The sequence below is a fragment of the Bos javanicus genome, chromosome 10 (genome assembly GCF_032452875.1).
Source record: "Bos javanicus breed banteng chromosome 10, ARS-OSU_banteng_1.0, whole genome shotgun sequence".
NCBI classification, from domain to species: domain Eukaryota; kingdom Metazoa; phylum Chordata; class Mammalia; order Artiodactyla; family Bovidae; genus Bos; species Bos javanicus.
The window spans coordinates 14,483,530-14,508,310 of NC_083877.1; the positions used below are offsets into that span (position 1 = coordinate 14,483,530).

General features: G+C 37.6%; 1 protein-coding gene across 2 annotated transcripts in view; it reads left to right on the forward strand.

Annotated features, from left to right (window-relative positions):
- The window catches only part of MAP2K5 (mitogen-activated protein kinase kinase 5), a 271,699-nt gene that overhangs the window by 107,268 nt on the left and 139,650 nt on the right, over nt 1-24,781 (forward strand). For both annotated transcript variants that reach the window (XM_061430173.1, XM_061430172.1), the window contains exons 12-13: nt 6,082-6,143; nt 11,915-11,963. In XM_061430173.1, coding sequence (XP_061286157.1) covers nt 6,082-6,143; nt 11,915-11,963 — 111 coding nt within the window. The remainder of the gene's footprint in view (nt 1-6,081; nt 6,144-11,914; nt 11,964-24,781) is intronic.

Below are 24,781 nucleotides of genomic sequence, written 5' to 3' on the forward strand. Positions count from 1 at the left end.
TAGCCTTGACTAGACAGACCTTTGTTGGCAAAGTAATGTCTCTACAAAGTAATTCACTTTGTAGTCTATATTTAATACTGTTTCTGAGACTCATCGCTCTCTAGGCTCTAAAACCCTTCTCCTACTGCTTTTGGCAACTCCTTTTACTCCACACTAACTGGTCCCTGAACAATTAAATCTCTCACTTAAGTTTTTCCCATATCCTCATCAACTCTTCTAAAACTTGATTCCCCTCCCCCAGATTTTACCTGCCTCTTTCTCATTCAGAGACAATAGTGAGCTCTCACAGGTCCTCACTCTTCCACCTGTAACTTAGTCACAACTGCACTCACCTGATTCACCTCTCACATGAAGAGCTGCTTAAGGTAAATCTCTTTACATGTGCATCCCCTTGGTAGAGTTTCTCCATTAGCCACCCTCTCTTTTTTGGACTTTCATTCTCTCTGTAATACAATAAAACAGTCCTCAAAAATATGTGGACCAAAAACTGTGTACCGTCAATCCTTCTCTTCCTATTGCAGTAAAACTTCACAACTTTCTCTCAACCTAGATCTCTCATTTCAGTGTAGAGTTTCATTGTTTATTTTAATCATATATTGTTTATTTCCAGATGTCAATTGGGCATTTTCTTTCAGACAGTATTCTAAACCTGGGGGTACAACATTGAACAAGACTTAATCCCTGTTGGTACAGGACTTAAATTCTAGAAGGGGAGACAGACAAGAAACATACAGTATGTTCTCAGAGGGAGTAAGTGTAGTTAGAACTTAAAGCAGATAGATGATGACAATGAGGAGAGGAGGTGCTCACCTTTGACAGTCAGGGATGGCTTCTTTATGGGAGTGGCATTTTCGCAGAGACTGAGTCAGTGAGCCAGCTTAGGGAGGATCTTTAAGGCAGAGGGAATATCAAGTATAAATGCACTAAGATGGGAAGCAAGGTGTCATCGGGCCCCACAAGAAAGTCTTGGTGATTTGGGAGGACCTGGGGCCAGACAGGAGGACAGAGAAGTAGGCAGAAGCTAAATTGTATAGGCCTTATAGGTCCTGGTGAGGAATTTATGTCTCAGCCTGAATTTGTTAGGATGTATTAAAAGGTTTCAAGTAGGGAAGTGATATGATATGCCTTTCCATTAAGTCAAAATTAAGTTCACTCAGAAATACCCAAATACAGCATGTGAGACTTTATGTACATGTATTTGAATTACCATCATGGAAGTAAATTGTTTCCCCCACAACCCATGTTGCAAAGAAAGAAAGGACTGTTAATTTTTTTCAACAGGAAGAGGCTAAGAGAGCTTCTGAATTTCTTGCTTGTGGCTTCAGATTTACATTTTTTACTATTAATAATTGTTGTTCAGTCACCCTGTCATGTCCGACTCTTTGCAGCCCCATGGACTGCAGCACGTTAGGCCTCACTGTCCCTCACCATCTCCTGAAGTTTGCCCAAGTTCATGTCCCTTGCATCAGTGATGCCATCCAGCCATCTTATCCTCTGATGCCCCCTTCTCCTTCTGCCCTCGATCTTTCCCAGCATCAGGGACTTTTCCAGTGAGTCAGCTGTTCACATCAAATGACCAAAATATTGGAGCTTCAGCTTTACCATCAGCTCTTCTGATGAGTTTTCAGAATTGATTTCCCTTAAAATTGATTGATCTCCTTGCTGTCCAAGGGACTTTAGGACTCTTCTCCAACACCACAGTTCAAAGGCATCAATTCTTTAGTGTTCTGCCTTCTTTATGGTCCAGCTCTCACAACCATATGTGACCAGTGGGAAGATCATAGCCTTGACTGTAAGGACCTTTGTCAGCAGAGTAATGTTTTTAACACACTGTCTAGGTTTATCATAGCTTGCCTGCCAAGAAGCAATCCTCTTCTGATTTCATGGCTGTGGTCACCATCCACAGTGGTCTTAGACCCCAAGAAGAGGAAATCTGTCACTACTTCCACCTTTTCCCCTTCTATTTGCCATGAAGTAATGGGGCCGGATGCCATGATCTTAGTTTTCTTAAGATATAGTTTTAAACCAGCTATTTCACTCTCCTCATTCACCCTCATCAAGACCCTCTTTAGTTCCTGTTTGCTTTCTGCCTTTAGAGTGGTATTATCTGCATATCTGAGGTGGTTGTCGTTTCTTCTGCCTGTCTTAATTCCAGCTTGTAACTCGTCCAGCCCGGCATTTCTCATGATGTGCTCAGCATACAGGTTAAACAAACATGGTGACAGCAGACAGCCCTGTCATACTCCTTTCTCAATCTTGAACTAATCAGTTGTTCCATACAGGGTTCTACCTGTTGCTTCTTGACCCACATACAGGTTTCTCAGGTGACAGGTAAGATGGTCAGGTATTCCCATCTTTTTAAGAGCTTTCCACAGTTTGTTATGATCCACACAGTCGAAGGCTTTAGCGTAGTCAATGAAACAGAGGTAGATGTTTTTCTGAAATTCCCATGCTTTCTCTATGATCCAGTGAATGTTGGCAATTTGATCTCTGGTTCCTTTTCCTTTTCTAAACCCAACTTGGACATCTGGAAATTCTTACAAGATTTTAAGCAAGACCTTACTAGCATGGGAGATGAGTGCAGTTGTTCAATGGCTAGCACATTCTTTGGTATTACCCTTCTTGGGAATTGGGATGAAAATTAATCTTTTCCAAACCTATGGCCACTGCTGGGTCTTCCAGATTTGTTGACATATTGAATACAACATCTTGATGGCATCATTCTTTCGGGTTTTGAATAGTTCTACAGGAATTCTATTTTAATATTTCCAAATTAATAATTAGTAATAATCATCATTTTAAGGAAAATGTTGAGATGAATATCACAGTAATGTTGCTTTGTTCATTTGCCACATATCTGTGTTTATTCCACATGCAAGATACTACTTTGTATTGTAGCCCTGTATTAGGATAAGCAGAGCCCTTACCCCATGAGTTCTTTTGACTTAATTTCATGAAGATGATAGCCCCACTTCATCAACAGAACTGTGTAGTTGTTTGGCAGTTGAGTGAGTTTTTTGCTATTCTATTAGCATTCTTCCTCCTAGTTCTCATGGTAGATAGTAGCATGCAAGGAAATGACTGACTAAGGCTAGGGAATGCAAGAAAGTGACAGATCACAGTGACCTGGACCAATGATCTTGGAGTCGTGAGGAAAAGGATCAAACCAAACATGCAACAGATAAATGGGTCTCTACATGCCTTGCATACCAATATCACAGCTAAGATTAAACTGTCTCTCTGAGTGTGTGTCATATAGTCTCATTTCAGTGAGACTAAAAAGTTCACATGTGATTCTCAAGCTGTGTGTTATGGGGAAACCTTTTAGATCTTTGGAGTTCAAAGACTCCAGTCTTTCCTGGGTTCTGGCCTCAACTGACTCATGGCTGTGACTAGAACACCCCACTCTCTAGGACTCAGTTTCTCTCCTCTGTCAAATAAAGTTATTGGACTGATCTTTAATGTCCCTCCAGCACTAATGTGCTGAGATTTGATGAGTCTAAGGATTGCCTTTTGGGAATAGGCCTATACGATAGAAATGATAGTAAAACTCAGTAAAAATTCAACTGAAAATCCTCTGCCGTTTTTAGCCTGATAAGAATTATTTAATATCACGAGAACTCATCTGACTTAGTAGGAGCTCTTGAGTGTCTTTTTAAAAATATATATATGTATGCATGCATTTGGCTGTGCCAGGTCTTAGTTACGGCATACGAGATCTCCAATGTTTGCTGTAGCATTCAAACTCTTAGTTGCGGCCTGTGGGATCTAATTTCCTGACCTCGAACACAGGGCGCCCTGCATGGGGAGTGTGAAGTCTTAGCCACTGGACCACTAGGGAAGTCCCAGAACTCTTAATTCTAAGTGGATCTAATGATTGTGTCAAAGACAAGATGAATCTGTGATGACAACAAAGCCAGCTATGTAAAGATTTCCCCATATGGATGGCTAAGGAGAGTGGAATATAACTGAGATTAAATAGATATTTACAAAGACCAGTGAATTACCTCAAAATGGGATTTCTTTTTGGCTTGTTCTACTAATAATGGTAATAACCTAATCTTTGCCTTTTTTGATTTAGCTTGTTGACTATTGTCCTGTTAGCTAATTAGGCCCTGATTTACAGCCTATGTAAAAGTAAATCTCCTCTTAGGACTTCTTAGTAGTATAGTAGTATATGTGAATAGATTTGCACCTCCTAGTTTTGAGCCACTCGAGCTGTTCACGTCATAGGGGATTGGCTGCTAAACTCTATTTCTGAGCATTCCAAATACCAACATGTAAAGCTTGGTATTCTTGAGATTTTTTATCCTTACAACTGCCAGTTCATCTGAAAGATCAATGAGAACATGAAATGTTTTCTCTACCATGTTTTCACTTTTATTGCATATATAATAAAAATGCCATTTTAGTAAATAAATATGGTTCACCTCGTTGCAGAAGTGTCTTTTTCTTTTTTTTTTTTTTTTTAGAAGTGTCTTTTTCATTCTCTTCCCAGTAACACCCAGAGACAAAGCATAAGGCTTAGTCATACTGTGGCTTTCTAGCTTCTCATCAGAATCTGAAAAATATAAGCCAAAGCTGCTGCAAGAAGTGATCATTTTCCTCCTTTAAACAGGATAAATACAAAGCCAGTTTCTTTATATATTGAATATATGTAATATTTTTTACAGGGAAAAATAATTTTTTCTCTGATGTTCAGCTTTAGGAAAACTTCACATAAAAAATTTTGTATTTGCCAAATAGAGTTAACTGCATTTGAAGAGGATAATATGCTCCATGTTATTATCTTATGAGGCATATTTACAAATTATCTAGTGGTAAATTGTTAAATATGAATTTTTAGCCTATAATAGAAACAAAAATTGTTTCTCAGATATCTTGGGTAATTCCTTCATGGAGCTGAAAGACTGTAAGTCTCACCCTTGTCTCAAAGAAATGTTATTGCATGTGGTTAAAATAGTTCTCATATAATCATATCATTAGTAGGAGTAAAGTAGTGTTTCTTTGCATAACTTCCTGAAATTCTTATACTACTTGTGTAAGATTAAATATTTAATAAGCATACTCAAATTTATACTTCCAAATGAATATTGGTTCCTTTGAAATAGTTTCCTGGGAAAGTTATGCAGTTATTTTAATCATGTTATTGTTGCCGCAAATGGTTTGTGATCCCTTCTTTTGAAAATGTTTTCAGAGCAACTTAACCTATCTGATAAACTTCATGTTGATTTAAATTCACTTATTTATGCATCTGACAGATACAGAATATGTCCTCTCTGCTAGTTGTGCTAATTTCTAGGTTGATAAAAAATCGAAACAACATGACTCCTGTCTTTATCATGTTTATAATCTAATGATTTTATTTTTTGGAAACCGCCAAAAGCTCAATTTGGTAAAGGTGAAGCATATTAGTGAATACCATTTTAGTGAAAAATATTATGACTAAAGAGATTTTTTTTTAACCTCATAAAGTAGTTTTCAAAATAGTATCAGAGAATTTCCAAAAAAACAAAAAACTATTTTGTTCTAAGATAGCTTCTTTGGAATATGTTGATTGCTTGTCATGATACGTAATTTGAAGGTTAACATACATTTAGGTAGATGTTAACATTGCCATTTTACTTTATTAATTTTTATATGTATTTTGAACATTATACTCACCAGCTTCTGTTTGGTTAATGTGAAAATTCTAAGATAAGGTCTTGGTTTACCTTTGAGAAAACTGTTAACACAAGTGAGATACCTAGATATGATCGTCCTTTCGATCTTTAGTTTTGTGTATGTATTTAAGTTTATGTAAAGTACGGATACTTAGCTGGTCCTTCACTGCTTTCCTTCAGTTTTTACATGTGTATGATTATACACTTGAGAATAAGATGAAAGTGTCTAGTTATGCTTCATCTGGAATTACGATTGTATCATAAATAAAATTGGACTAGAAAGCTAATTTTACCCTAGACATCCAATTCATGTTGTAAGTAGAGGAAAAAAAAAGTCTCACAGTAGCTGTCAGAGGAGGGGCCCAGTGCACTGTTCTGGTGGTTTCATTGTTGTAATACAACATATTTGTCTCCACAGGAGGCTCTTTGGATGTATATAGAAAAATTCCAGAGCATGTCCTTGGAAGAATTGCAGTGGCGGTGAGTCTATGGCTTCCACTCTATGACATGTGGGTGATTTATTTGTGTTAGTCAGGCATTATTCTCCTTATAGCCTTAGGATTTTTTGTTTTTCTATTTCTTCAATCCCTACTGACTGCCAGGGTCTTCTTAACTCTCTCATCGTTTTTGTCCTTTCTTCCTCTTGTAGACCAACCTATAATAATGACATAGAAACATGACAGTTTTCAGGCTTATGGATTTTTTTTTTTTTTTTTTTTTTTGGCCACACCATGCGGCTTGCAGGATTTTAGTTTCTGGACCAGGGATTGAACCTGGGCCTCATCAGTGAAAGAGCCGACTCCTTACCACTGGACCGCTGGGGAATTTCTTGCATATTCTGACTTGTGCTAGTTCATGTGTTTGCAGCGATCTTACTACTCTTATTAATCAGTAAAATTTCCACATTCTTCAAAAAGAAAGCTGTTTTATTGACATTTTGTAGTTACAGGCACACAATTAGAAAATACATTTAAAGCCTAAATTATTAAAGTAAAACCGTCTGCAAGGAAATACTACTTTGGTCTTAAAGATTTTTGTATATGTTTTATGTACTTGGTTTTTAATTGTTTCACCATCTGTATCTAGGAATTTATTCCTTTGTAATTAAAAGAAGTTTTCCATTTTTCTATATTCACTAATAAACTGACAAAATATATCAACTAAATTAACATTATTATTTAAACTCCAGATTTCAAATTTGGAATAACATAGGCTAAACAGTGTCTAAGAGAAGTCATGGGTGGTGTAATAGTAAACAGTTGCTAACCTAAAGGCACTCTGATAACTTAAGCAGTTTAATGCAGAACAAAGTGATTATACCATGTACCATTTAATTAAATGGCTGATTTTCACATTCATTATACATCAAACTGACAACTCAAATCCTTTAATCCAACATGGACCCTTATTTAGTCTTAGTTCATTATAATTCACAGCTTTCCTTTTTTCTTTCCAATTATTAGTGTGAACTGCCCAGGGTGATGAGAACTTTCTTTTCTGATGCTATTGCTGCTAAGTAGCTTCTAATCTACATGTTTAGGTAGATGAGTATGAAATTCGAGTACTTAAATCACCATTTTAGATGAAAATAAAAATGTTTCATTTCCTCTTTTAATCTCAGGGGGAATGAATGCTTTGTGGCTTTTGGCAGTTCTTGGCTCTAAAGTTTAATAACACGTATAATAAAGGGCAAAAAAAAAAAAAAGAGGGATACCAATTGAAAAAGAAAAAAGTATATGAGTTCTCTATACTCAATTATCTATCAAACTTGGCTAAAATAGGAACCTGCCTTCTTCAGAAGAGAAGCTTGTTCTTCCTGGAGTTCATAAATCTTGCCTCCCTCTTGTGTAGGGCAGCCACACAAGGCCATTGGTATTTTCAATTCTCCTGAAGTGGGAAGCCTGTGAAGTGAATGGAGTCAAGAAAAAAAAAAAAAAATCCAACTCTAATACAGGGCTTACCTATTGAGTAATCGAAAATATGACAATGGTTTTAGTGAAAAGCATTTGAAATAAATGCCAGTTAACCTTCACGGTAACTATAGATTATTGTACATATTTTAAACATGTGCGAGATGAGGTACAGCAGAGTTAAATAGCTTGCCTAGAGTTCTGTAATTAATCAGTAATAATCAGAACCCAGGGCAGTTTAACTCTGGGCCCCATACTCTTTCCCTCTGCTTTCCTAAGAGAATGAGAAAAAAAGAGGAGGAAATGAAAGGAAGAACAACGTTTGAAAGTAAAAGAGAAAAGTACAAATGAAAGAATACGAGAGTAACAATATACACTGCTTCAGATTCTTTTCATGTCTTAGAACCTCATCTTGGCATCTCTTCCTCCCCACAGTAACTTTATTTTCTGAATTCTAATAGTCTGGCATGCTGTACAGGCCCACAGATCCAAGGTTCATTACAGAATAGACCCCTGTCAGCCTTTATAATATGTTGTTCACATTTTCTCTTGATGGATGTATGGCAAGAGAGTATTTTCCCAGGGAAAGAAGTCCATATAAACTGGTTGATTTCAGCCTTCCAACTTGCTCAGTGATTTTTTCCCACTTTGTTTGAATCTGGCCTTCCTATAAAGAAGAATGCCTTTCTGCCTTTCCCTGCCACCTAACACATTTTATTTTTCCTCTAATTTCTGAAGCAGTGACACTGTGCACTGTGAGTGCTCATGTTGATGGAAGTCGTCCCTGAAACGATGTGCACTTGACGTGTCAAGCAGTGAGTGATTGACAGCAGATATGAGCACTTTTAGTGTCAAGGCTTCGTCAAGCCATTGTTGTGAAACCTGGCTTACTGAATACCAATAATACCCTCTAGGTTTTCAATGAACAGATTGCTAGCTCCCTGTACACTTATTTTTCTTCTAAAGGAAAATGTAGTCTATTTTGGCAAAGTTGGAAGAATATTTTCTTTTTTGAATCTCCAATAAAACTTTTAATTTTAGCAAGTATCATAAAATCAGTATTTGTTTTACTTTTTTCTGCCCAGTAATCTGAATATGGTGGATTGACTTCACCTTGTATGTTTTCTGATTATTCATTTTCTGTGGGACTAATTTTTAGTGGTGAGCTATGTTTAATGGGAAAGCTTTATAATATTCAACTAAGCTTATGTTGAGAAATTTAACCTTGTTTCCAGAACTCAGAGGGTGATTACTAAATAAGATGACCTTGTCCTTTGCTCAAAGAAGATATTGTTTTTATTGTTGATGTTATTTTTTTACAAGCATTTAAGGAAATATTTTTGTCCTGTTTATTCCTTCTGTGTTAGTTATTGCTATTTTAATATTTTCTTTTTTTAATTATCTTACTGTTCAGAGTACATGTGTTTTATTGTAATGCCACTTAGTCTGAATTCTGGAAGAAATAATTTGCTATAGATATGTATTCTGTTCTCTTAAAATAGACAAATATATCATAGAATTGATTATAATGCATTAGCAAATTTTTCAGGAGTACATTCCACTCAGAATAATTAAATATGTTAACTTCTGCTCAGCATTAATTGATATAGATTTTATCTTCTGCATTTTTCGTATTTATAAATTGTTTTCCCCTTTATATTTCTATTTTTAATATTGCTCTTAATCTTTTTTGATCAACTAAAATCCTTGCATATTTAGCCCCAACCCTCTTTTCATCATTCTCAAGATATGTAAATTGCCAATTAATTCTCATAATGGTAGTTTTTCTTATATTCCTGACTCACCTAAAAATGTCTATTATGATGGACGTTTACAAATTCTTGCCGCAAATCTTTAATAATAGTGGTGTGTCCTTTGTATCTGATACCTAGTTATGAATGGTCAGCCTTCAGGTTGTGAAGTTCACACTCATGTGCATACAGGACCAGTGGGTATGAACAAAAACATATGCATCTCCTTTTATAACACCTTCTATATAAAGACTTTTGAGACTTTTAATGATTAAATTTCCCACATAGAAGGTAGCACTGTCCCCCATGTACTTAAGGTCTCAGAAACATCTTCTTTTCAGTATCTTACTCAACTAATTATTCTTAATTCGGGCTATTAAATTTTAAAAATCCAAAATCTAACCCAGACGGTTTTATTTTCTCTCTTTATTTCTTTTACGTGCCCTTTTGATATTATGCTTCCACACACAGGCTTGCAGCAGCCGGTCAGAATGGCTTGTGAGGATCATCATCTTGACACACTTTGTTGTTTTCTACCCTAATGTCATTTAAAATGTTTTAGGGGAAAGTTTTTATTTTGGAATAATTTTAAACTTCCAGAAAACTACTATTTGGAAATACTAAGAATTCCCAAAGATGCTTCACCCAAACCCCCCAACTGTTAACAATTAACCACATTTGCTTAAACATATGTATGTTTGTGTGTGTGTTAGTTGTTCAGTCGTGTCCAACTCTGTGCAACCCCATGGACTACAGCCCACCAGACTTCTCTGTCCATGCGATTCTCCAGGCAAGAATATTGGAGTGAATTGCGATGCCCATGTCCAGGGGATCTTCCCGATCCAGGGATCAAACCCAGGTCTCCTGCCTTGCAGGCAGATCCTTGGTAGTCTGAGCCACAACATGGGCTTCCCAGGTGGCTCAGTGGACAAAGTATCTGCCTGCAAGACAGGAGACACAGGTGGATGCAAGTTCGATCCCCAGGTTGGAAAGAGCCCCTGGAGAAGAGCATGGCAGCCCACTGCAGTATTCTTGCCTGGAGAATGCCTTGACAGAGAAGCCTGGCAGGCTATAGTCCATGGAGTCACAAAGAGTCAGACACGACTGAAGTGACTGAGCACGCACTAAGCCTGTGCACCACAACTACTAAACACACACACACACGCGCACACACGCGCACACACACACATTTAAAATTTTTTAATTTTATCATTTACTTTTATTTTTGGCTATGCTAGGTCTTTGTTGCTGTGCTCAGACTTTCTCTAGTTTCATCAGGTGGGGGCTACTCTCTAGTTGTGGTGCACAGGCTTCCCATCGCGGTGGCTGTCTTTTCATGGAGCACAGGCTCTAGGGTGCACGGGCTTCAGTAGTTGTGACACATGGGCTCAGCAGCTTGGCACACAGGCTTACTTGTCTTGCAGCACGTGGGATCTTCCAAGACCAGGCATTAAATCTGTGTCCCCTGCATTGATAGGTGAATTCTTAACCACTGGACCACCAGGGAGGTCCCTATATAGTTTTCCTGAAACATTTGAGAATAAGTTGTAAGTGTCATGACCTTTTACTCCTAAATATTCCAGGTGTATTTTTCTTAAGAACAAGTATATTCTTTTAAATCACCTCTATATACTGATCAAAATCAGAAAATTAGCACTGATACATCATTATTACCTAATCAACCGTCCTTATTCAGGTTTTGCCAGTTGTCTAATAATACCCTTTATAGACCACAAGAAAAAGTTTTCTTGTCCAGCATCCAGTCTAGGATTATACATTATAATAGTTGTCATGTCTCTTTAGTCTCTGTTAATCTAGAACAGTGTCTCAGTGTTTCTTTGTCGTTCATGACCTTGATGTTTTTGAAAACTACACTGCCCCAACACTCTGATCATATGTTTTTACCTTGGCCTGAATGCTTTTTCCACTTTTCCTCACATCAGTGGGATCTGCTGCTCAGAGCCTGGCACTTCAATAAAGCCCTCCTGACTGTTGTTAGGGGAAGCAGCCTTTACTCCATCCATTGCCTTCATTAGTTAAGTTTTTAAAAATGTCTCTCCTTGGTGGGAGGGAGATTCAAGAGAGAGGGGACATAGGTATACCTATGGCTGATTCATGTTGATATTTGGCAGAAATCCCAACACAATACTGTAAAAGCAATTATCCTTCAGTTAAAAGTAAATATGAAAAGGAATGTCTCTCCTTGGTCATAAATGTCATGACTTAACTTTTTTTTCATATGCAGAAGTATAGAAAATAAGTGAGAATCTGTGTCCCTTTTCCCTGTCCTCCCCCCGTACACTAGCACTGAGAACTTTGGTGTGACTGGACTCCCGAGTCGCTCTGTGTGCGCACATACTCGTTTCTTTCGTACATTATCCTCAGAACATTGTGAGTTTATTAAGTGAAGGAGCCTGTAGCTTGTACATTCAGTATCCCTACAGTGCCCGGCACGGAAGGTGTTCAGTAAATGCTTGTTGGTTAACAGACTTTTGAAGGAAGAAATTATGGTGGATATGATTGTGTGTTTAAATGTGGAAAATTCCTCATAAAAACCATCATTGACCCGTTTTCTCTTTCTTAAATTTAGGTTGTTAAAGGCCTTACTTATTTGTGGAGTTTAAAGATTTTACATAGAGGTATGTACTGAGCTTATGAGCTCTGACTTATTTGGGGGTAGGGTGGGGGGCTCTCTGGAAACCTTGATTTTTAAAGTGAATTAGATGATCTCATATTTAAGCCAGGTGATATATTTGATAGTAAGATGGCGCCTTCATAAATGTTATTTTTAAAAAATTTTATTCCTTAACAGCTCTGATATAGATTATATACTTGGTATTATATTTTTTTTGTGAATGATGTTTACGAAACACATAAAATGGTATTTCACAGTATTTGGAAATGACAGGATCTTATTTTTCTTAACTCTAGTTAATGAAAAGCCTTCACTTTCTAGCAGTTGTATCCCTTCCTTTTGTTAACATTTCAATTATCCTCATGCACTGTTTCTTAAGAGGCAGCTTCACAGACCTTGAAAGTGAAACTTGAAGGAATTGGTGAATGCATCAGCAATTAGTCTCCTAAGTCTATTAACAGAATGCATGAAAAGAATTACCAGGTAACTGTTGAATGTTGCAAAAGGAACCTCCTTTCGCACTTTTTAATATTCCCAAAATGTCTGAATTCATTTGGAGCAAATTATTAAGTGAGAAACAGACTATAAAAAAGCAACTGCAAGTTGGCCTAATGTTAGTAACTACTGTTTAAGTTTACACATCTGTTCAGCCTAGCTTTATGCACATTTGGAGAATGCAACAGCATACACATTAGATGTGATTAAGGGAAAGTTTTGTTTGTTTTTAAGGTATAAGCTATGAGAGAGAAAACAACCGATGCCTGCAGTTGTAGCATCACATCTGTCACTAAGGGTTTTTTGTTGTGATTGTGGTTGTAGTTTTAATATCCTAGTGATTGCAAATTTTTGTTTAAATTCTCCTTCCTCTTTTGGAGAGGGTATGTAGATATTGACATGCAAAACTTTCAGTTCAGTTCTTGAAGGTGTTTATGCTGATTAAATGGAATTATAAACCAAGTTTTTCTTTAAAGCCAGTCCACTCTATTTCTGAGTATATAGTTGGTACAAAAGTTACATGTAGAGAGAGTGAACTAACTGTGTCAGAATTATTCTTCCTGGGAATAAATAAACATGTTAGTACATCTGGTGGGTGAGAAAAAGTGGAGCATTTTCTCCCCAGGATTAAAAGAGAACAGTCTTTAATGTAATATGACTTATATTCCTCCCCTGTACTCCAACTGCCCCACACTTGCAAACCCATAAAGTGGTTATAGCCATTTTAATAGGAGTTAGCACAGTGGTCAGTTCTTGTCATTTTATTGATTTTTATGAACATCTGCTATCCTTTTGACAAAGGAACTCAAGGAAGTCATCAGTGCTCAGCAGCAGAACCTTAATTTAAAGGCCTTTGCCATGGAAATGCAAATGTTATTATTAAAGTGACCCTTAGGCTCATCCTGTACTCTGGGCATACAACATAATTCTGGCTTATAGGGAATTCTCACTTATAATAACTTTCTATGCGGACTCTTAGTAGCACTAAGAACTATAGTAGATAGGGAAATGCTATTCAGTTATTCTGCAGTCATCTTTGTTTTTCTTCTTTAAAACCATTGGTTTTAGCTTCACTTTTTGTCTGGAAGAATAATGGAATTTTTCATTTGAAATGGTGTCTTGATAGACATGTCTAATGGATTTATGTCTGCATCTAAAAATAAAGACTGAAGAGTTGGTTAGAGTCCTGTGCAACCACTCTGTGTCCCTGTGGGCAAGTGTGGCTGAGCAAAGCCTCTCAGAGGCAGGTAGGTCCTTCTCCCCAGCTCTGGATGCAGTTTGGGCTGAGAAGGGTTCTTTGATCAGTGATGTATGAGGGCGTTAGTGGTTTGACTGATTAAGGTCATAGAAGTTTCAAAAAGGAATCCTAAGCCTGCACTTCTCTTTTCAGTCTGTGCTAGCCAGTCCAGTTCCCACAGAGAGTAACCACTATAAGATGCCACTGGTTATGGGTCAAGGTTATCGGTGAGAGGCTAAGTGGGGATTCTGGTAGTGGGCCCACTAACCCTCTCAAGGAGTTTCCATTTTTTTAATTTATTTGTTTAACTGAAGTACAGTTGATTTACGATGTTGTGTTCAGGTATTCAGTGTGTTGTGTTCAATGTTCAGGTATACGATGTTGTGTAGGATACAGCAAGATGATTCATTCATACACAGATTTTACACAAATATACACAGATTTGTACAAAGATATACAGATTCTTTTCCCTTATAGGTTATTACAAAATATTGAGTATAGTTCCCTGTACTATAGAGTAGTTCCTTGTTGGTTATCTATTTTATGTATAGTAATGGGTATATATTCAGTGTTAAGTAAGTATCAATAAGTGAATGTGCGTCTGTGTCTCTCTCAATGCAAAGACTGATGAATTACGGTGCAGATGGACAGTTATTCCCCAGTAATTATGGGTCCTCAGCTATAGAAACAGTGTGCTGTCGTAGTTTACCTTATTAAATATGTATGTTTAGCTTTTGAGTTTCATTGTTATTTGTGGAAATTTTACCTTCTGGATTTAAAAGTACATGTTTTTTACTGGAAAGTGGAAGAAGCCACGTGTCCCAGGAGACTTTTGTAAAGCTTTGTAATGAGAAATTTACTCTAGATTGAGTAGTTGTTAACTTAATATTTTAGAGGTTTTGTCCATATTTAATAACTTGGATTTCATAAAAATAAGATTAAAGATGCCTTTATATTTACCAAAAGCTATTTAATTTTCTCCTTGATTAAAAAATTGTAGCTTTCTAGATCAGTTCAATCAGGCAATTAAAGATCAGAGCTTTTAAGTTCAGCTAAGGCAATTAAATAGGTAATATACTTTTTTTATACACTTATGCTGTATAGGCTTATTGCTGTACCTTCATAAAAGCACATATCCTTGTTTTTGCTTTCTCGAAATGAATGGTGAGGGGAGTTCTAGCTGAATATGTTTCATGCTGTCAAATCAAAGACAGTGGTCCTTCTCTGGCAGGGGCTGCGGGGAGCCTGGTACAAGCGCTGTGAGAAGACAGAGCGAAATGAAGACAGGGAAAGGCAAACACTCATGAGCGGGCTAAGCCTCCTTTCCTTTGTCTTGCCTAAGTACCTGTATTCTCCTCTGACAGTTGGCTTCTTCCTCACCAACCGCTGTCCCTAAAAGCCAGGATCCTTATACTCAGGAACACAAATTTCAGAAGACTAAGAAATGGATATGTATTCAGTAAAGAGGACAAACTGTCTCTCACATTTCAGTGGCTTCCCTGAAGTACAGTGGTCCTGGATTTGTGACTGTTAAAAAAAATTATGCATATAGAAGTATATAATATATTGTGGAGTTTATATTGTAAAAGATAGTTAATGGCTTCCAGACAAGCTGTTGAAAATTGAGCCTTTCCTATAGAGCAAAACCCCATGAGGACTGTAGAGCAGGACAAAGCCTGAGCAGCAGCAGTGATGGGCCACCCGTCCGTCCTGTGGGCCTTGTTAGTCTGGTGCAGGTCAGTTTATTTGTGTATTGTGTAAAGTGGAAATTTTTTTAGGAATTGAAGTGTACAAGATCCCACCAACCCATAGGGGATCATCATATATTATATTCAATCAGGTTTTACTGATGTTTATTTTGTTCTTTTAACAATCTAGTTGATGTGATATATACGAAAGTTTTTATAAACTATCAGATATTACTAGTGCAGGTATGTTTTAATTATATAATAACTATTATTAGAATTATTGGAGAAGGAAATGGCAACCCACTCCAGTGTTCTTGCCTGGAGAATCCCAGGGATGGGGGAGCCTGGTGGGCTGCCGTCTATGGGATCACACAGAGTTGGACACGACTGAAGAGACTTAGCAGCAGTAGCAGCAGCATTATTAGAATTAACCACTTTATTCTGTTAATAAGCTTATCTCATTTCCAAATCAATCCAGGGAGAGAGTTTATTCTACTTTGTATTACTAGGTCAAAAATTATGAAAATCTTTTCTTCAAGAAAAGCATGTGATATCACATGAAGACATAATTATTAAAACTGTTTGAAACATCCACCAAGATTAACTACTGTGGAAAAAAATTGTCTTTATTAAAAAGCATTTGTGTGAGCCCTGTAAGCATAGCATGTACTGACTGAGTAAAAACAAAGAAAATGAACAGTGAGAAAGTCTGTTAGGCCAGATCCAACATTACAGCAAATATTGCAGCTTAACTTCAAAACATACATCGCCACTAATGAGGTGAGAGCCCTGCATATTAATAAACCTACAGCTCCAGTCACAGCCATCATTACCCACATCAAACATAAATACAAGATTAACACCTATGCCATTTCTTTGGAAGATGTGAGAATGCCCTGGCAGTAACTGCTCTGTGTTTCCCTGAGGATAAAAAATAGAAATGGAACGGTAATGAGAATAGAACTTGGATTAAGAAAATAAAATTGGCAGTCAGGCTGGGGCAGTCTTACACAGATGGAGAAGTTTATAGAAAGAAAAAAGCCTAGATAGTTGGTGTCCCAGGATATTTTTTGCATATACAATCCTGGTTAGTTTCATTAATTTTCTCTAATAGGAGAGCTGTCTCATATAATATATATATATATATATATATAGTTGTATTACTCTGAATGTGAATGCTGCCCAAATAGATTTATGTTTGGAGAAACTAAGTCTCGTGGTTTCAATATACATGTTAGAAATTTTATTTTCTACTCCTCTTATTATTTTTTTATAACTCCAGCCTCAATACTTATCTTCCAGTTGGTGTTGTCATAGACACCAAAGCCAGTTTTTTAAAATTATTTTTAATTGAAGGATAATTGCTTTACAGAATTTTGCTGTTTTCTGTCAAACCTTAACATGACTCAGCCATAGATGTACATATGTCCTCTCCCTCTTGAGCCTCCCTCCCATCTCCCTCCCCATCCCACCCCTCTAGGTCGATGCAGACCCCCCGTTTGAGTTTCCTGAGCCATACAGCAAATTCCCGTTGGCTATCTATTTTACATATGGTAATATATGTTTCCATGTTCCTCTCCATACATCTCACCCTCTCCTTCCCTTTCCCCATGTCCATAAGTCTGTATTCTGTGTCTGTTGCTCCAAAGCCAATGTTTTTAGTTTTTTCATTGAGCAACTTTTTATCTCAACTGTGTTCTAGGCACTTGTCTATCTAGTTGGAATATATTGATTTACATAAAACAAAAGATTCTGACACTCGTGGAACTTATATTCTAGGTTGGGAAGCCATCCATAAATAATGAACATAATAAAAATAAATAAGTATAGAGTATGTTAGAGGGTAGTCATTAATATAAAGAAAAGAAAACGTAGATGAAACTTAGGGGAGGCAAAAGACGGGTTGCAGTGTTCAGCAGGTAGGCCTCACAGAGATGAGATTGAAGCGAAGGCTTAAAGGAAGAGAGTTACTAGCCGGGAAGGTATATGGGAGAACAGAGCAGAAGATACCAGTGGGAGGTGCATAATGTGCTCATGGAACAGCAGGGAGGTCAGTGTGTCACACTGAGGACATGAGAGAGGGTGCTGTCAGCTGTTAGGCAGTGTCACGGTAACCAGGTGGGTTATAGAGGCTCAGTTGTGAAGATGTGGAGAAGTGGTCAGGTTCTGAATATATATATAAATGTAGAGTTAGAATTTCTGGGTGGGTTACTTAGGGATTTTAAGAGGAAGAGAGGAGCTAAAATTGCTTCAACTTTCAACAATAGCTCAATGTGATAAAAATGTTTCCTGCCACATTTTTTTCCTGCTAAAAGAGAGACTTTCTTTAAAATTAAGGAAAAAACTGGTAATGCCAAGTGCTGACAAAGAATACGGAGCAACTGGACTCTCATACATTGCTGGTAGGAATATGAAGTGGTCCAGCCACTTTGTTTTTGTGTGTGTGTGTGTGTGTGTTTAACTTTTTTTTTTTTTCTAATTTTATTTTATTTTTAAACTTTACATAATTGTATTAGTTTTGCCAAATATCAAAATGAATCCACCACAGGTATACATGTGTTCCCCATCCTGAACCCTCCTCCCTCCTCCCTCCCCATACCATCCCTCTGGGCCGTCCCAGTGCACCAGCCCCAAGCATCCAGCATCGTGCATCGAACCTGGACTGGCAACTCGTTTCATACATGATATTTTACATGTTTCAATGCCATTCTCCCAAATCTTCCCACCCTCTCCCTCTCCCACAGAGTCCATAAGACTGTTCTATACATCAGTGTCTCTTTTGCTGTCTCGTAGGGTTATTGTTACCATCTTTCTAAATTCCATATATATGCGTTAGTATACTGTATTTATGTTTTTCCTTCTGGCTTACTTCACTCTGTATAATAGGCTCCAGTTTCATCCACCTCATTAGAACTGATTCAAATGTATTCTTTTTAATGGCTGAGTAATACTCCATTGTGTATATGTACCACAGCTTTCTTATCCATTCATCTGCTGATGGACATCTAGGTTGCTTCCATGTCTTGGCTATTATAAACAGTGCTGCGATGAACATTGGGGTACACGTGTCTCTTTCCTTCTGGTTTCCTCAGTGTGTATGCCCAGCAGTGGGATTGCTGGATCATAAGGCAGTTCTATTTCCAGTTTTTTAAGGAATCTCCACACTGTTCTCCATAGTGGCTGTACTAGTTTGCATTCCCACCAACAGTGTAAGAGGGTTCCCTTTTCTCCACACCCTCTCCAGCATTTATTATTTGTAGACTTTTGGATCGCAGCCATTCTGACTGGTGTGAAATGGTACCTCATAGTGGTTTTGATTTGCATTTCTCTGATAATGAGTGATGTTGAGCATCTTTTCATGTGTTTGTTAGCCATCTGTATGTCTTCTTTGGAGAAATGTCTATTTAGTTCTTTGGCCCATTTTTTGATTGGGTCGTTTATTTTTCTGGAGTTGAGCTGTAGGAGTTGCTTGTATATTTTTGAGATTAGTTGTTTGTCGGTTGTTTCATTTGCTATTATTTTCTCCCATTCTGAAGGCTGTCTTTTCACCTTGCTAATAGTTTCCTTTGATGTGCAGAAGCTTTTAAGGTTAATTAGGTCCCATTTGTTTATTTTTGCTTTTATTTCCAATATTCTGGGAGGTGGGTCATAGAGGATCCTGCTGTGATGTATGTCGGAGAGTGTTTTGCCTATGTTCTCCTCTAGGAGTTTTATAGTTTCTGGTCTTACGTTTAGATCTTTAATCCATTTTGAGTTTGTTTTTGTGTATGGTGTTAGAAAGTGTCTAGTTTCATTCTTTTACAAGTGGTTGACCAGATTTCCCAGCACCACTTGTTAAAGAGATTGTCTTTAATCCATTGTATATTCTTGCCTCCTTTGTCAAGTTTGATACTGTCCTCCAAAGTGATTTGGCAGTCCCATGCCATATGGCTTTATGTGTAATAGCTCCAAACTGGAAATGACTTAAGTGTCTTTTAGCTGGTGAATAAATAGACTGTAGTACATCCCTACATGGAATACTACTCAACAATAATAGGGAAGAAACTGCTGATTCATGCAGTGACACAGATGCATCCCGCTTCCTTATGCTCAGTGGAAGAAGCCAGACTCAAAGGGCTACCTGTTGTGTCATTCCACTTCCATGACATTCTGGAAAAGGCAAAGCTATAAGGATGGAAAACACATTGGTGGTTGCCCAAGGTAGAGGAAGAGTTGACTGTAGAGCTGTGAGGGACTTTGGGGAGATGTTGCAAATGTTCTATATCTTGATTTTGGTGATGGTTATATGACTGTACATGTTTGTTAGAACACTTAAACTTACACATCTAGAGAGGATGAATTTTACTGTAAATTATATTGGACCAACCCAATACCTCAGTAAATCAAACTTTCTTTAAAAAAGGAAGAGAAAAAAGGCAATCTCTTAGTTCTTAGCAGTGCAGTGGAATTTCTACTTTAGAAAGAGATTTCCCTGCCTAAAGAGACAGACCATTCTTTCAAGGGGTCTGGTTGATTCTGTCTTTATTACCATATCTTGTAACGCCTGAAAAATCCTACCTAAGTTTGGTCTAGCAACTCACTAGCTTGAAAGACAAAAAAAGGAAACCCTCAAGGTTTGCAATGTCAGAAAGAGAGGGGGTGGCAAAAGAAAGGGAGCAGGGGGAAAAGGAAGGAAAAGAGAAGAAAGTTGCTGTTGTCCTTGGTCAACAATTTAGAGCATCTAGAAATTGGACAGATTTTTCTTTCCTTTGTTAACCCATTTTTTTCCCCTCAGATATTATTTAAGAACTGCAAATGTGCACCACTGAATTGGCCTGACTTGGGCAGTTTTAAAAGTTCAATTTCTAAGAGGGAATAGGTTTTATGTAAATTCCCAGTCCAGTCCTGTTGACCGATTGCCTCATTGTGTGACCCTGGAACAGCAGGTGACTCCTGCTCTCTAGGCATCAGTTTCCTCATATATATGATGAGAGGATGGCCGGATGATCATTCAGGTTCTGACAAGCACCAGGATTCTGGATTCTTTGCTTTGTAACAGAAGGAAATATGATATCTTAACAAGGTACAAAGCAAGTGAGGTATGGAGAAGAAAGAAAACAAATGAAAATCCCTGAGAGTAGCTTTTCTATGAAAATTGTAATAATAGTAATAATAACAGTAATGAATATTAATTAGGTGCTTACTGTGTACTAGGCCCTGTTCTAAGTACTTAATGTGTACAGACTATTTTGTGTTCCTTCAAAATGGGGAACTCTAGGAAATAAATATTTTAGAACTAAAGAGGCTTAAATGCAGACAAATAATTGAGAATTAAAGCAGTGTGGCTTATCTAAGAATATGGTTGCTTTCTAAATCAAACTGATGGAATCAAATCAAAAGATAAACTCTTTATGGGGAAAAAGTTTTTAAATTGTAAAGTATATTGAAAATAAAATATTATCATGAACAAAAAGTTACAGAAAGGACATATAGAGTCACAACTTAGGTGGAAAACAAAGGAATTAAAAAAAAAATTTCTATTTTGAATTAATTGTAGTTCCACAAGAAGTTGCCACCAGAATGTACAAGAAGGTCCCCCTCAAGGGCACCCTTTTTAAGGAAGGAATGTGTAAGAGAATTGGAGGCTGATAACATAGAAGAGTGTAGGCAGGTGAATGTTATGTATATTTGCTAATACCTTTTAAGTGAGATCAGTGTAAATTTTAAAACTTAGAGTGTTATAAGAATATTTATGTTATATTCCAAGTTATGTTTCATTTATTAAATGAAAGAAAAGGAATGAACTTGTAGAAGTAAAACCTCTGAATTCCTTAGGAAATGAGCTTTGATATCAAGGTGGTAGTGTTAAAAGAATACCTTAGTGTATTTAAAAGTTGGAAATTGTGATGGGGAAAAGTTAGGAATGATCATTTGCTGGATTCTTTAGGGAAAGGATTGTTGGAAAACATTTCTATCAATAGGAAACTCACCTGGTTAACTTGAAGTATTGTATGAAGAAATGTAACATACACAGACTTTCATAACCTCTTTTGCAGAGTTTTACATAGTTGGTGCTTACCCATACGTGAGTTTTATTTTTGCTATCTAGAGGACCAAACACAGGTTTTAAAAAGACTGGTTTGAGCAACCCAAGACGTTTTAAAAGAAACCATCCCCAGTTGGTTTTATGTTGTATTATGTGATGATGAGAGGACTGGCATGCACAGGCTCCTTCCCTGGGCTTTGTGACCGCTTAATCAAATGTGTCTGGAAGGAGGCGTTTATGTTAAGCATATGTTAAGTGCTCATGGTGGAAGCACAGTTATAGCTAGGCTCCTGTTCAAATCCTTTAAATAGTATCCTTTAGATGTATACATTAATCATATGCCAGTGATGTAGTAGATTGTAACTTATGAGCACTTGTGTTTTTGGAGGGAAAAAAAAAAAAGGTTTAGCCCATTAACTGAAGCAAACAAACTAGTTCAATGACTCTGGGTTGTTGATTTTATGTTGGATATACATAACCTGGCAAGTATCTGTTACTTGCCACACATAAATGAGCATCTCTAAAAATTAAGCCTCCTTCCCCACTTTGCTCATTCATTCTCTTTCCCTTGAGTAATCACTAGGAATTTCTGTATTTCTGGTAATGATTTTCAAGACAGGAAACCCCATATAGCATTCCTTAAAAGTGTTTTTTTAAAGATTGTATGTCTAGGGTATATAAACAACTATCAAAACTCAACAGCACGCCCCCAAATAATCCCAATATAAAATAAAATATTAGAAGAAACATTCCACTGAAGAGGATATACAAATGGCAGATAAGCACAGGAGAGGATTTCAGCATCATTAGCTGTTAAGATAATGCAAATTAAAGCCACAGCAAGGTACTACTACACACCTGCCAGAATTTTAAAAATAGCGATAACATCAAATGCTGGCAAGGATGCAGAGAAATTAGATCACTAATACACTGCTGATAGGAATGTATAACGATGCAGCCCTGCTGGAAAACAATTTGACATTTCTTAAAAATCTAAACATGCAACTATCATATGACCCAGCACTTGCACTCCTGGGCATTTATCCCAGAGAAATGAAGACTTACGTTCACACAAAAAGCTGTACACAAGTATTTATAGTAGCTTTGTTCATAACAGCCAAAAACTGGAAACAGCCCTGACATCATTTATGAGTGAATGGTTAAACAAGCTGTACTCCATTCACACCATGTACTACTACTCAGCAGTAAAAACGAATGAGCTTTGGATATACACAGCCTGGATGAATCTCCAGAGAATTATGAGTTAAAAAGAAAACCTAGTCACAAAAGATTACATACTGTGTGACTCCATTTTTATAAAATTCTTGAAATGACAATTACAAAAATGGAGAGTAGATTAGTGGTTTCCAGAGGCTAATGAGAGGATGCAGGTGTAGGAAGGAGGTGGTGTGGCTGTAAAAGATGTGGTGATGGGCACATTCTCTGTCCTGATGGTATCAGTGTCAATATCTCATTTGTGATATTGTACCAGAGATTTTTAAGATGTCACCATTGGGAGGAAATGGGTAGAGGGTATACAGAATGTATTCTTTTATTTATAACTGCATACGAATCTACAATTATCTCAAATTAAAAAGCTTAATAAAGAAAGAATATGTGGTTGTTCTATGATTGTCTGTGTTGAGGTGGTATACTTAATCAGAGAGGACTGATATTGTGGACTTAGTTTCTCTTTCACCCGTGCATCTGTGATGGGATTTATCATAGACAGAGCCATCCCTTTTAGGACATTTCTAAGAAGGTGAGGACCCAGGGAGATTGTCATGCAAGCCACTTTCCCTTCTCTCTGAAAATGAGTATCAGTGAAAATCTTAGGCAAGAGAAGTCATGTTCAATACAGGGAGGGATTACAAATAGTCTGAGAGGGTATTTGCTGCTGCTGCTAAGTCGCTTCAGTCGTGTCCGACTCTGCAACCCCATAGACAGCAGCCCACCAGGCTCCCCCATCCCTGGGATCCTCTAGGCAGGAACACTGGAGCGGGTTGCCATTTCCTTCTCCAGTGCATGAAAGTGAAAAGTGAGACTGAATTTAGTCCCCTGTAAATACCTATCCTAAGATGCTTCTGCCTGGCTGGGGATTGGGATTTAAAGTAGATTATGTTGTCATTGTGTGTTTGACTCACAGTTCTTTATGGCACCCAAATATATGCCCCTCACCTTAATGGTGAGCCGCTGTCCAACAAGCCAACATGAGGCCTCTGTGGTCTGTTGCGTGTTGGAGTGACTAAGCCCTGCTCACAGCTTTGTCTTTTAATCTAACTATGAAGTTTTAGGGTTTCTTCAGAGGGAAAGGGAGAGCAGCTGTGTGCCAGGTGGTTCCTGTTGGTAGAGGGTTGGAGGCCACAGTATGTTTGTAACACTGATTGTGTGCCAATGTATATTTGTTAGGTGAATACACTGAATCACCATTTTCTGGGAATAATTTTTTTCTCCTGGAGTTTTTTGTAGTGTAGCTGAATTGGAAGTCATCCTTTGTTCCTCTCTCTGTTATTAAAGTAAGATATTTATCTTCAGATAGAATATTCTGCCAAGAATGTTTAGCAAGCAGTTAAACCTCCATGGCTGTCCCTTTCTCTAAAGGCATGATTTAAGGTGATCAGCACCATGGAAATGAAATCCATTCTTTTGCTGTTGGGGAATTAAATTTCTTCTCCATTGGATGCGGTAATTATTACTGTTACTGTTATTATTTTTTGAGTGCCTTATTTGTACTGTTGTATTAGATCTTTTGTGTGTATCATTTTATTTAAGCTTCTTTATAACCCTGCACGGAAGGTGTCATTGTCTTCCCATTATCAGATGAACAAACTGAAGCTTAAAAAGGATAAATAACTGAATCAGGAGAAAAGTGATAACTGGTTGGTAGCTCTAGATTTTGGAGAAGGCAATGGCACCCCACTCCAGTACTCTTGCCTGGAAAATCCCATGGACTGAGGAGCCTGGTAGGCGGCAGTCCATGGGGTCGCTAGGAGTCGGACACAACTGAGCGACTTCACTTTCACTTTTCACTTTCATGCATTGGAGAAGGAAATGGCAACCCACTCCAGTGTTCTTGCCTGGAGAATCCCAGAGACAGAGAAGCCTAGTAGGCTGCCATCTATAGGGTCGAACAGAGTCGGACATGACTGAAGCGACTTAGCAGCAGCAGCAGCAGCAGCTCTAGATTTAGGGTCAGATCAAGATTTAAGTTCTGCTTCAGCTTCTTAATACAACTCAACTATGTGACTTTGGATCAGTTTTAACCTCTTTGAGATCACAACACTCTGGCACATAATAGCTATGTTATAGTTCAAATTACTGCTTATCAAGATGAGCAGCAAGAGGTTAAGCGAGAGAATAGTTAGAACCTTCCTCAA